Below are 14,593 nucleotides of genomic sequence, written 5' to 3' on the forward strand. Positions count from 1 at the left end.
AAAGTCATCGAACTCCTAGATATGCAAGCTAATGCCTGGAATATTCCACTCTTTAACAGAGTCTATGATAACCACACTGTTCAGGACATCCTTACCATCCTAGTAAGTCCCTCTTATGCAGAGGATAAACTGATTTGGACAGAAACCATACACGGCAACTATACTGTTAAAAGTGGTTACCAAGCAATTAGGCAATCAATAGTCAGCAAACATCAGAATAAAGCTTCGCCTTCTTACCAGATTCCACAAACATTGTGGAAACAACTCTGGAAGTTGAAGATAGCTCCCAAAATTAAGTTCTTTCTTTGGACACTATGCCACAATGCATTACCCACAAAAGCCAATCTATTTCATAGGAAAATAACCCCAAACCCATTTTGCACTCTTTGTCACAATAGCACACCTGAATCAGCAGAACACATTTTCCTGCTCTGTCCTTGGACCACTACCATTTGGTCGGACCCGGTGATCAACATTCTTATCAAGTCACGGGCTATACAAAGAATAGACGCATGGATAGCGGCAATGTTTATGCACAAACAATCCGTACCTGATCCGGACACTGTGGCCTACGTCCTCTGGCACATTTGGAAAGTGCAGAATAACTTCATCTTTCGCCGTCAACAGTTGGATGCGCGTCAAGTTGTGGATACTGCTCTAGCCAATGCTCCATTAGCTCTATACGCCTACCGTCATCCTATAGACACAGATTGACAGCAACTCAACAATGGTAAATTATGGAGACCTCCAGATCCAGGTACCTTCAAGTTGAATATTGATGGGGCTTTTCAGTCACACATCAACCAAAGGACGATGGCCAGTATATGCCGAGACCAAAACGGCAAAATGATCGACGGACTTACCAGGACCTTTGTCGCCTCTTCGGCTTTGCAAATAAAGTTTATGGCATTGTTAATCAACCTTTGCCATATGTTGAAGATTGGCAAAATCCATGATCAATTGGTTATCGAATCGGGCATCTTGATATTGGTTGATTCAATCAATGATTCCACCCAATCACCATGGGAGGTTTGAGCTATCTTCGAGGAAGCCATCAATCTACTGCGCATCTTCTCTTGCGTTAGGGTTAGACACTGCCGACGGGAAGCAAATGCTGTAGCGGATTGGGCCGTAAAGGCCCACATAAATGGTGCCCTAACTGAAAATTGGCCCATCTCGCCTCTGATTTTGTTAGACCTCCTAATTTCCGATGCTTTAGCAGCTGGTTGTAATCCTCCATTATAGTGAATGGAATTCCCTTTTCTGACCAAAAAAAAAAAAAAAAAAACTTAATGCGTTTAATAAACATGTCAAATTGATTTGACATGGTTTACAACATGCCTGATAAAATCACCCACGTGACACGGTTAACATAATTATTGAATGTGTGACCATGTCAATCATTGGCACGGTTCGATAAGTTAACCAATTTATGAATATACGTTGACTCGTGTACATGATAAAAATAGAAATTATGTCTATACATGATGACTAGTTTAAACAACTTCAAAACATTTCAACGTACCTTTAGACGCTATAATCACTTTACATCTATAACATATTTTTTCAAGTTTGGTTTTTTTTTTTTTTTTTCTATATTCTGTTATCGTTGTATCCATTAATAATTTTTTATTCTACTATTGATTCTTTAATCATGGATGTTATTTTCATAAACTTATTTAACAAGCTAAAAGTCTTCGGATTTGATTACTAAACGTGTCTAATCGTAATGTGTTTAAAAAATGACAAGTCAATATTAACTTAAATGCGCTAAGTCTGAGAAGATTAACTCGCGAAGCACACGATTTTCTATCTTTCCACCCTGTTTATGACATGAATTCGTTTATGCCAATATTCAAAACACATTCAATATATTTTTCTTTAAATGATATCGTGAGACTAAATTTAAGATAGAAAAATGATCTTAAAATAGGAAACACAAAACATTGTAAGCGACTGTCTAGATGTAAAAAATAGTTTTGTTTTACTTAAGTTGTACATCGTTATCCAACTTGTCGTACGTAGCATTCTTTACACAACTACTTTATCATTTCGGATTGAAATCGGCTAGGCCACCCATTGAACTTAATTAGTATAAGATTATATTTACCACATCTTGATTTCGACGTCCTCCGCACAATCTTTTCATATAAGTTATAATGAATAATAAAATAAGATAATTTCAAGTTAACCAATTTATAAATATGCGTAGACTTGTGTACATGATAAAAATAGAAAATACATCAATACTCACGATAACCGGTGTTAACAAGTTTTAAAATGTTTGGAAATACTTTGAGACAGTAAATCGTTAATTTTTTTTACCTCATACTACATCCAGAATGTATTTTTAAAGTTAGTATTTTTCTTTTATATTCTATTATCGTGGTATTCATAAATCAGTCTTTATTCTACTATGCATGTTATTTTGATAAACTTATTTGACCAGCAAAAAGTCTTCAGATTTGATTATTAAACGTATCTGATAATGCTGTGTTTTAAAAATGACAAATTATATATTAACTTAAATGTGCCGATTCTCGTGTAAACTGATTAACTCGTGAATCACTCATATTTTTGTTGTGTCGACCTTTTTATGACGTAAACCCGTTTACATTAAAATTCAAACCACATTTAATATTTTTTTCTATAAATGAAATCGTGAGACTAAACTTAAGAGAGAAAAATTTGCGTAAAATACAAAACCAAACACATTGTAAGCGAAAGTCTAGACGAAAATAATCTCATTTTTCTTATTCGTATACCGAGGTAAAATGTCACAGTCATTTCACCAATTTAATATATATGTTAGGATGAATAAAGATAATATGAAATTAAGTAATGTGCTAGAACATTCTCAACTATTTCTTTTATTTGTATTGCGAGCCGGATTCAGTACACGAAAGTTAACTATCACTCTATTTAGCAAACAAAACAAGAGCAAAAACGTCTTGACTTGATTAGCTACGTATTTCACACGACTTCCACGGCCGTGCGATGCGCGTCTGGCAACTTCTCGTGCAAATCCAGCGTCAGCATCGACGCCCTCGGCTTCCGCCGCCCATCGGAGAGCAACCCGATTGCCGGCGGCCCCGCCTGCGCGAGCGGCGCCGTCCTCTCACACGTGCCGAGCCACTTGGCTTGCATGTAGCGGTGCTTCCGCCACGGCCCCATGTGCATCTTCCTCTCCTTCATGCACTTCTTGGCCGCCGCGCACAAGATCTTGATCACCCCCTGGAGTCGCTCGACTTTCCCGACGAAGACCTCCGGCAGCCGCTGCACGAGGAGGTCGTAGTCGCCGCACGCCCTCGCGATCACGAACTCGGCCCTGAAGTTGAGCTCGACGATGACCCGGACTTCTCCCTTCTTGGGGCTGGCCGAGTCGTCCGCCACGTCCAGGAACGTGTGCTCTCCCGCCGGCATGTAAGAGGAGCTCCTCCACTTGGACCTGCAGACGGCGGCGTCGAACCCCGCGCTCTGGAGGCGAACGCAGACCTCTCTCATCAAGCAGCTCCGGCAGTCAGCGGCAGCTGTGGATGGACGGCAGCCGCAAGGGATCGCCGCCGCCTGCACCTCCTTCAGAGCCGCCTTCGTCGCATTCCTTATCCTCGTCTCCGTCGACGTGCTCCGACACAACATGCCCTGGAAAAATACAGATTTTTAGACATGAATTGATATAAAACGATGCACATACCAATCGAATCCTACAAAACTGGACCGATGTATATATTACCTGCAAGAGCTGGTGCTGGCTCTCCCAGAACTTCCTGCTCTCCTCCGCATTATTGTAGTAGTCCTCTGCCTGTTCATCGCCTTCCAAAACCTCCGTCTCCCGACCACCCTCCTCGGAGCTGAAGCTCCCCCTCGGCCTCTCGCTGCCCCCACCGCCGCCGCCCTCCTCCTCGAGGAACTCGTCGATGTCCGACAGGCTCGCCACCGGCTGCTCCGGGAACTCGAAGTCCCTTTCCTCCCACGTCATCCTCCGGCTCCCCCTCGCCGGAACGCCACGCTCCTCGGCCGTCATGTCTGGCGGTGCTCCCCTTCTTGATGAAACACTTAAACTTACTAAACTTTGACGCGACACCACCGTGGTCATCCGCCCCTTTTATACCTGGGAAGCGGAGCACTGACCCTGGAAATACCTGGAAATGCAATCGCGCGTCCTACGTGGAATGAGCAGCCACCTCGCACATGGAAAAAAAATTTGGTCTCCTGTCTTGACGTGGCGCGAGACCACTGGCGGGCGCGCATCTCGGTCTATGCTTGGAACAGCGGTGATCCACGTCGACCGATGGTCATCAGGTTTTAGCTCCTCCGTATGCCGATATACTCGAAGACCCTGGTTTTGGTTTTTTGGTCATATTTTATATTTTCTTAACAGTATAATGACACATTGACACGAATTGTGAATCAACTTTCATTTAACGGGTAATATGGCATCTGAATTTTTTATTTGTTTATTATGTTTCATGAATTTTCGCTTAATATTTAATGTAGATGCTAAACTTTTAATTTGTTACATACTATTCTTGATTTTTTTGTGTATATTTGATATAGTCCCCAAATTACATAAATATGTTCAATATAGTTCTTTCATTAATTCACGATCAAGGACAAAATAGTTAAGGATTAAATATTACATTTATATTTTAAAGATTACATTAAATAAATTGAAAGCTCGGTGATTATATTACATATTAAGTCACGGTTTATGAATCGTTTGGGTTATTTTTCTTTCTGATTGGGCGATTCCAAAAGATCGATATAAAAATAGGAAAAATCGAAAAGAATCTGGAGTTGAAGGATATCATTAGTATTATTGCCATTATTTTGTTTTGGTGTTGGATGTGACGCTGTCTTTATGCAAATAATGCGAGTGGGTGGGGCCCACGAGGGATAAAGCAAGATGCACTTATGGAGAGAGCCAGTGGATAAATGATGGAGGTTGGGGGTTGTTGTTTTTCGGTCCTACTTCCAAATCGATGGCTATCATGCGAATGTGGTGGGGGCCCACTCGGTGAAGCTGACACGTTGGATTTTATCCGATAAGTGGGGGCCCCAAGACAAAGCCGATTACGCGGCGCGTTGATAATGTCCTGTAGTTGTCTGGGGCTTTAGGTGCTGGAGATTCTCACGAGGTACACGCGTTGAGATTTCTTTGGTTCTTTTGTTTTGTTTTCCTTCTTTTGTCTAGCTCATGCTAGAATTATCGTTTAACTGGACGTTTCTTCGAACCAAAACCCTTATCAAGAGATCGAGATCTGTGCAATTGGTAGATCTTGAAAGTTATTTAAGCTTTTGCTCTAGCTGTTCGACATCGACTAAATCTCTTCATCCAACTCATATAACGGGCAAAAGTTTCGTTCACGAATTTGACCCGGGTCTTATTCCTCGACCGCAATGTTTGTTGTCTTATTGCGTTTGCTGCACTCCGTGAGGAATCCAAAACTCATCGCATGTACTATAAGCCGTGTCGAGTCCCATCTTGGGTCCATGAGGGAATTTGTGCACCTGCCACATATCATGTTGGATAAAGACTAAAGATGAGGATAGGAGTTCGAATATGCCATTTTGTCTGGAGGATTCAGGATATACACAACAATATATATAGAAGGACGAAGTTTCAGAGTCTGATATTTGGTCTAGTAATTTTGTAGGTAAAGAAGATATGCGAATTCACATGCATAAAATATTATATGGTTTAATCAAATAGAGCTACCTATAAATAATTATCCTATCTAGCATAAAGTAAATATAGTTAATTCTTGGAGTTAGAAATGCATCACGTAGCACAAATTAACATGGGATGATTATTTAAAAAGTTATAAATATATAGTATTTGTGTCAATTCAGTTATAAACCTTTTAATTTTGCCAACTGAGTCCTATAACTTTTGAGAACTTATCAATTTAGTCCTAAAAAGTTTATGCTAGAATTATAGTTTAAGTTGGCGATTATTCATTACCCTAATTACAAGCAATGTCTTTTGCTTTCTAGGTTTCTTTTTCCCCCAAGTTCTACCATAATTATTGAGATCTGGCGATTGATGCATCTTGAAAACGATATAAGCTTTTGTTGTAGGTGATAGACATCAACCAAATCTCTTCTTCCAACTCATGTCATGCGTAAAAGTTTCGTTCGTGAATTTGGCTTGGGACTTATTTCCCAACCGCCATTTTTGCTGTCTTCTCGCGTTTGCTCTGGTTTGCACTCCGCAAGAAATCTGAAACTAATCGCATGTACTATGAGTCATGTCGAGTCCCGTCTTGAGTCGATAAGGGAATTTGTACACTTGCCACATATCAAATAGCGTGCTGGATAAAGACTAAAGATGTGAATAGGATGTGGGACAAGCCCCTCTATCCGAAGATTCAGGATAGGAGGACGAAGTTTGGGAGAGAGATATTTGGTCTCGTAATTTTGTAAGTAACGAAGATTTGCTGATTCACTTGTATAAAATATTAGATGGTTTAATTAAACAGAGCTACCTATAAATGATTATCTTATCTAGTATGAAGTAAATATAGTTAATTAGTGGAGTTAGAAATGCATCATGTAGCACAAATTAATATGGGATAATTACTAAAAAAGTCATAAACATATAACATTTATACCAATTCAGTTATGAACATTTTAATTCAGCCAACTGAGTTCTAAAACTTTTGAGAACTTACCAAATTAATCCAAAAATTTTATACTAGTATTATAGTTTAAGTTGACAATTATTCAAAACCCTAATTACAGGCAATATCTTTTGCTTTCTAGGTTTCCTTTTCCCCAAAGTTCTGCCATAATTATTGAGATCTGGCGATTGATTCATCTTGCAAACGATTTAAGCTTTTGTTGTAGGTGATAGACATCAACCAAATCTCTTCTTCCAACTCATATCATGGGTAATAGTTTCGTTCACAAATTCAGTCCGGGTCTTATTTCTCTATCGCAATTTGTATTGTCTTATCGTGTTTGCTCTGGATTATTCTTTGTAAGAAATCCGAAACTCATCGAATGTGCTATAAGCAATGTGGTGTCCCATCTCGGGTCACTGAGGGAATTTGCACACCTGCAACATATTTAATAAATTAATAGCGTGTTGGATAAAGACTAAAGATATGATAGGACGTTGGACAAGCCCCTTTATCCAGAGCATTCAAGATACACACAACAATGTACATTGGAGGACAAAGTCTGGGAAATAGATATTTGGTCTCGTAATTTTGTAAGTAAAGAATACATGTGGATTCACATGTATAAAATATTAGATGATTTAATCAAACGTCACCTAAAAATAATTATCTTATCCAGCATAAAGTAAAATAGTTAATTATCGGAGTTAGAAATGTATCATGTAGCATAAATTAACATGAGATAATTACTAAAAAACTTCTAAACATATAGCACTTGTTATAAACTTTTTATTTGGCCAACTAAGTCCTAAAACTTTGAGAACTTATCAATTTAGTCCTAAAAAGTTTATGCCGGAATCATAGTTTAAGTTGACGATTATTTGAAACCCTAATTACAAGCAACATCTTTTGCTTTCTAGGTTTCTTTTTCCCCCAAGTTTTGCCAAAATTATTGAGATATGGCAATGGATACATCTTGAAAATGATTTAAGCTTTTGTTTAGGTTATAAACATCTACCAAGTCACTCCTTCCAATTCATATTAAATGTAATAGTTTCGTTTGAAAATTTGATATGTGACATATTTCTCGACCGCTTTACTATCTTATCGTGTTTGCTCTCGATCATATTTTATAAGAAATTCGAAACTCATCCCATGTGCGATCAGTCATATCGAGTCCCATCTTGAATAGGGTATATTAATGGGGGAATTTGTACATGTGCCATCTATCTAATAGCATGTTGGATGAAGACTAAAGTCATGGACATGAAGTCGGACAACCTCTTATCTTGAGGATTCTGGATTCACACAAAAATGTGTATAGTAGGACTAAGTTTGAGGGATAGATATTTGCTCTTGTAATTATGTAAGTAAAGAAGGTATGTGGATGCATATATATATACAATATTAGATGGTTTAATTAGACAGAGCTACCTCATAAAAATTATCTTTTCTAGCATGAAGTAAATATAGTTAATCATTGGAATAAGATATGCATCATGCAGCATAAATTAACATGAGAAACCTACTAAAAAAGTCTTAAACCTATTGTACTTGTGTTAATTCAGTCATAAACATTTCATTTTAACCAATTGTGTCATAAACCTTTTAATTTTGTCAATTGAACCCTAAAATGATTTGTCAATTTAATGCCTAAATCCTTTGATGCTTTGTCAATTTAATCATTCCGACAATTTTGATTGGAAATTCCTAACATGGCAATCCAATTGGCAATGATCGTCCTTATATGGCATGGCCAACGTTGACATAGATAATTATAGTTTTTTTTTTTTTAAATTCTTTTTTTTTCCAACCTTGGGTTGGCAAGATTGTTGGCCTCAAGCGAGGGCACCTGATTTAGTCAAGGGCATCCATGCCTTAGGTTGGGGAAAAAAAGAAAAGAAAAAAGAAAAGAAAGAGAAAAAAATCAGAAAAAATTAAAAAAATTATCATAATCAATGATGATTGTGTCATTGCGGACTAATTTGTCATATTATTAATTTTTAGCTAAAATTAACCGAAATGATTAAATTCATAAATTGTCAACATATTTAAGACTAAATTGATATAATTGAAATGTTTAAGACTAAATTAATAAATTATCAAAAGATTTATGACTAAATTAGCCAAAATTAAAAAGCTTCTAGCTGATTATTAAAAGTGTAATAGATATATGAATTTTTTTAAAATAATTTTCCAAATTAACATATGGCATGCTCTCTATGTCACATTCAAGGTGGAGACGGCATTTTTAAAACGATAGAAATTTTTTTCGGAGATATGCCTCCAATAATGTCAGTTAAAGAATATAAATTTGAGTTTGCACAGACATGGGAGGGCCTAGAGAGTACGAGCGGCTGATCTTGCCGCATTTGGTTATTTTCCTTCAATAATTGCTATCTACCATCATTTTTCAAGTTGACCTTGCCTTGATATATGCTTGTTTTGTATTAATCTTGGACCGTCAGTGCCCATGATAATTTGTCGCGTTCAACTTATTTTTTTTTCCTTACTAAAGTAAACTTGCTTTACCCAACTGATGTGAATGCACCTACTAGATATTCTTGAATTTGGACCTAACAATTTAAAATGTGCAGTGGTCCTACCGCAAGAACACCAGCATTGAGCACCAATCACTGACTTGAATCAAGAAAAATCTTTCTTAATTTGAATTTACAGGACCAAATTCGCAAAGCCTAGGGTAAAAATAGTACTTGGTGCAATTGATGTGCTTTGATAATGTTTTTTAAAACATAGGACCATATGAATATTGGAGAGGTAACCTCTAGTTCGATCAAGAAAATCATAGGAAATGAATATGCTAATAAAGGTTACAGATTCAATATATATGATTATCTACTAGATTTATCAAATTTAGAATTGTGTTTTTCTCATGAAAAATCAATGATTTGAAAATATTTTTCTTGAGAATAATCGCTCATATCACTTCCGGAATGAATAAACCCAATCGATTTCCATTATCAAGGAAAATGTTTAGGCACATATTATTGCATTGTTGATAATGTATCATATTTTCTGTTGATTGACCCTTTTTAGCGATACTATTTTTTGTGATACAAGCCATTCATTTTAGGAAAATGATTGTAATATTATCTAAAGGATAAAACATTGAAATGACTATGTTTCTAGATTAAAGATTCATCCCTTCTTAATTCCACAAGCACTCCAATGCAACTTTGAATGGGTATGTATGTCCGAGAGGATTGCGAGTGCTAATTTTGTCCAGATCCATACAAAATTATCATCATGAACCTGCCAATGAAGCACGACCAGATTGCAAGATCAGCTGTTCATCATTAAATTATATTCTATATATGTGAGATATTATTTAATCATTAAATAAGCACGCCCATTCATGTTGACCTTGCCTTGATATTTGCGCGTCGCGGACCGTCGTTGCCCATGATTTTTTGTCCCGTTCGACTTAATTTTTTCTTACTATATTAGCAAACCTGCTTTTACCCAACCGATGTGAAAGCATCGAATAGATATTCTTGAATTTGGACCTAACTATTTAAAATGTGCAGTGGTTGTCACGCATGAACACTAACATTGGGCATCAATCACCATCTCAAATCAAGAAAAATCTCTCCTAATTCAAATCAACAAGACCAAGTTGCAAAGCCTTTGGTAAAAATAATACTTAGCTCGGTTGTCACGCCTTGATAATATTTTTTAAAAGACGAAACTTTTTGAAAAAAATGAATATCAATCAAGACGATAGGAAAAGTCTCGAAAAAGTTTTAAACTTATTGTGTTTGTGTCAATTCAATTATAAACATTTCAATTGTGTTAATTTAATCATCAACATTTTATACTTGTGCTAATTGAGTTCATCCTAGCAATTCAAAACAGAAATTGCTGACATAGACACCAACCATCCTACTTGACACGGTGGACATTAACGTATATATTTTTATAAACATTTTAATAATTTCTTAGATTTTTTTCCAAAAAAATTAATTTATTATTATTTCTCTTTATCTTTATCTTTTTTTTTCTTGTTGTGGCCGGCGAGGGTCACGGTTCTCACTGGGCCTTGCCTAGACGAGAAGGGACATGACATTAATCTTGAGCAAAACACGTTTCTTACTCAGCACTTGGTGACTCGTGGTACATGCTGTTGGTTCGCGTCAGCGGTGGGTATGATTACGATGGACGCCCGCATTTTTCGCTTTAGCTGTACGAAAGGTGGTTGTTGAAATGTCCCGGCCAAGCAAGAAGCTACGGGAATGTCTGATGTATCCACGTTACTCTTGCGTAAGTGCGCGAGAGACGTCGGTACTCGTGGATGGACACCTTCTCTTTGTCCCGAAATTTATCTTTTTTGCTGAGTGAGCTGAATGCTAGGACATTGAAACAGAGGAGCTAAATGCAAATACGTTCCCTTTTTCCCCTTACCAACCGCTAGCGAAGTCAGCCATGGCCTCACTCGGACGAAGGCGAGGCGAAGGTGGGTGGGGCCGTGACCCTCGTTGGCCATAGAGGAGAAAGAAAAAGAAAACAATAAAAAAAAATGAAAAAAATTGGAAAAAGAAACTAAAAATTTTCAAAAAAATTATCATTTTTTATTTTTTTTAAATTATTAAATATGTGCACATTAACCTCCGTGTGCCACGTTAGAATGACCAACGTCCACATTAAAAATTGACTTAATTGACACAAATACAAAATATTTATGATTAAATTGACATAATTGAAAACTTTAAAACTAAATTGGCACTAACTTAACAGGTTTATAACTTTTCTGATACTTTTCCCTCAAGATGATTATTTACCAGATTTATCAAATCTAGAGTTATGGCTTTTCCTGAAAAATTAACGATAACACTTTCTTAAAAATGATCGCTTACATCGCTTACAAAATGAATGGATTCACTCAATTTCCATTATCAAGGAAAATGTTTAGGTATAGATTGTTGTCATGTTGATAATGTATTGTATTTTTTTTGTTTAATTTTTTTTAGCGATACAAGCCATATCCCTTTCAAGAAAATGATTCTAATATTGTCAAAACGATACAAAAATCGAACAGGATTATGTTTCTAGATTAATATTCATCCTTTCTTAATTCCACAAGCATTTCAATGCAACTTTGAATGAGTATGTATGCCCAAAGGATTGCAAGTGCTAATTTTGTCCAAATCCATACATAATTATCACCGTGAACCTAGCACGACCAGATTGCAAGATGAGCTGTCGATCCTTCTTTTATGTTCGAATAGCTGTTAATCGTTAAATTATATACTATACGTATGAGATTTGGAATTGGACAAAATGAATGAACCCAAAACAAATGAACTCAATCGATTTCCATTATCAATGAAAATATTTAAGCACAGTTGTTGTTGCAATATTGATAATGTACCATATTTTTTGTTGATCGACCTTTTTTAGTGATACTAATTTTTTTTTTTTTTTAAGTGACACAAGCTATCCATTTTAGGAAAAAAGATTGTAAATTTGTCTAAAGGATAAAAAAAATTGAAGATTACTAAGTTTCTAGATTAAGATTAATCCCTTCTTAATTCCACAAGCACTCCAATGCAACTTTGAATGAGTATGTATGCACGAGAGGATTACAAGTGCTAATTTCGTCCAAATCCGTACATAATCATCAACACGAACCTGCCAATGAAGCACGACCAGATTGCAAGATTAGTGGTTCATCCACCAATCATCTCTTCTAATGCATATGAGATTTGGAATTCAATTATTAAATGAGCAATGATGGTGCATGGACTATAGCCCCTTAATGTGTATACGATGATAATCACGTGTCCTTTTGTCTGCTAAGTTTCAAAAGGAGATTTAGTGGCTGCTCCCTTCTTTTACCAATTGACTAAGATTGATTTTGACTTTGATTAAACACAGACCCATCCTTCAGAGATAGAAAAGGTACATTCATCATTTTAAAAGATGGTGCATGACAGGAAATAGAGGAGAAAGAGGAATTTTACTGTGTATTCATTGATCTGTATACAAGCACATTAATTACATTTATAGTGCAGGAATGGAAAAGAATAAAAGGAAATAATATACAAAGAATTTTAAATTTCCTATTTACTAAAACTTTCTATTCACTAAATCAATCAATCTAGACAGAATCAATCACGATCTCCAACACTCCCCCTCAAGCCGATGGCCTATATATGTCGAGGACACCCGGCTTGCTCAAGATAACTATGCTGTCTCGACATAATGGCTTAGTGAAGATGTCGCAGGTTGATCCATTGTTCCAATACCCTTTGTTACAAGGATTCCTTCTTTGATCTTATCCCGTGTGAAGTGGCAATCAACTTCTATATGTTTCGTCCTTTCGTGAAAAACAGGATTTGCTGCCAATTTGAGTGCAGCATCGTTGTCACAAAATAATTCAGTTGGTCCACTAACTTGTAAACCGAGATCTGAGAGTAATCCTCGAATCCAAACCACTTCACAAGTAGTCTTGGCCATGGCTCGATATTCTGATTCAGCCGATGATAAGGAGACAGTTGATTGCTTCTTTGTCTTCCACGAGATTAGTGACTTTCCCAATTTGATGCAGAAACCAGTAATTGATCTTCTGGTCATTGGACAAGTAGCATAATCTGTATCACAGAATGCTGTCATCTTCATGTTGCAGTCACGAGATAAGAAAATTCCAAGTCCTAGACATCCCTTCAAGTATTTCACAACTTTTAAGGCTGCGTCCATATGAGATTGTTTTGGACTATGCATGAATTTCGAGTATCTGCACCGCATAACATATATCAGGCCTTGTCATAGTAAGATATATTAATTTACCAACAAGTCGTTGATATGCCGACGGATCTTTGAGCTTTGGATCCTCACGGATGAAGAAGAATTCAGATCATATTCATGAGTAGTCAACTTGGCATTTTGCTCACTGGTATGATAGCTGGTTTGCATCCGGATAATCCAGCCTTCAAACGATTTCGAGGATGAACTTTCTCGGGACCGAGATTGATACCTTTGTCAGATCGAGCAATTTCAATCCCAAGAAAATATTTGGGCGGTCCCAAATCCTTGATATGGAAAGTAGAGTGCAGATATTCTTTAAATCTTGCAACATGAGAGTCATTGTTTCCCATAACAAGTATATCATCAACATATATCAGCAAATAGATTGATGAATTACCTTCACTCCATGTAAACAGTGCATAATCATGCTTAGAGTGCCGAAATCCCGCATTAGTCAATGCAGTAGTAAACTTAGCGTACCACTATCTAAATGCTTGTTTCAATCCGTACAGGATTTGCGTAGACGACATACTCGAGACTCCCCGTCTCGCGTAATCCCTGTGGAAGCTCCATATAGATTTCTTCATCTAGATCGCCGTGAAGGAAGGCATTGTTAACATCCATCTGATGTAAAGACCAATTTCTAATGGCTGCAATGGACAAGAAGGAACGGACGGTGACTTCCTTGGCAACAGGTGAGAAGGTTTCATGATAATCGAAGCCTTCTCTTTGAGTAAATCCTTTAGCCACTAGCCGAGCTTTATATCTTTCAACTGAACCATCTGCCCGAAACTTGATTTTATAGACCCATTTACATCCAATGGGTTTCCGGTCTTTGAGGAAGAGGAACAATGTCCCAAGTATGATTCTCGATCGGGCGTAAGTTCGATTCCATGGCGTGCTGCCATCTTGGATCATGAGATGCTTCATGGAAAGAAGAAGGTTCGTTTTCTTCCGAGAGACGGCTAACACAACACATATGTTCTGGTGACAGTCGATTAAAAGACACATATGAAGAGACAGGATACTTTGTACCTGGAGAACATGATGCAGGACAAATGTAATCCTTAGTCCATGTGGGTGGACGAGTTTGTCGTCCGGAACAGCGAGGTTGCTCAGCTGCTATTGTTTCAGGTGCTGAGAAAGGCTCATAATTAGTTTCTGAGGGAGCTGAGACAAAAGGAGGATCCTCAGGTAATTGCGAA

The 14,593-nt window shown here is 37.3% G+C and overlaps 1 protein-coding gene across 1 annotated transcript; it reads right to left on the bottom strand.

The window, feature by feature from the left end:
• Nucleotides 1-2,834: 2,834 nt before the first annotated feature.
• Nucleotides 2,835-4,094, bottom strand: LOC104441009. Its single transcript, XM_010054001.3, has 2 exons — nt 3,734-4,094; nt 2,835-3,642 (listed from the first exon to the last, which is right to left on the bottom strand). The coding sequence occupies exons 1-2, from the start codon at nt 4,022-4,024 to the stop codon at nt 2,974-2,976; spliced, it is 960 nt and encodes a 319-aa protein (XP_010052303.2). The 5' UTR covers nt 4,025-4,094; the 3' UTR covers nt 2,835-2,973.
• Between the last annotated feature and the right edge of the window lie 10,499 nt (nt 4,095-14,593).

This window comes from Eucalyptus grandis, chromosome 4 (assembly GCF_016545825.1).
Source record: "Eucalyptus grandis isolate ANBG69807.140 chromosome 4, ASM1654582v1, whole genome shotgun sequence".
Classification (NCBI taxonomy): Eukaryota; Viridiplantae; Streptophyta; class Magnoliopsida; order Myrtales; family Myrtaceae; genus Eucalyptus; species Eucalyptus grandis.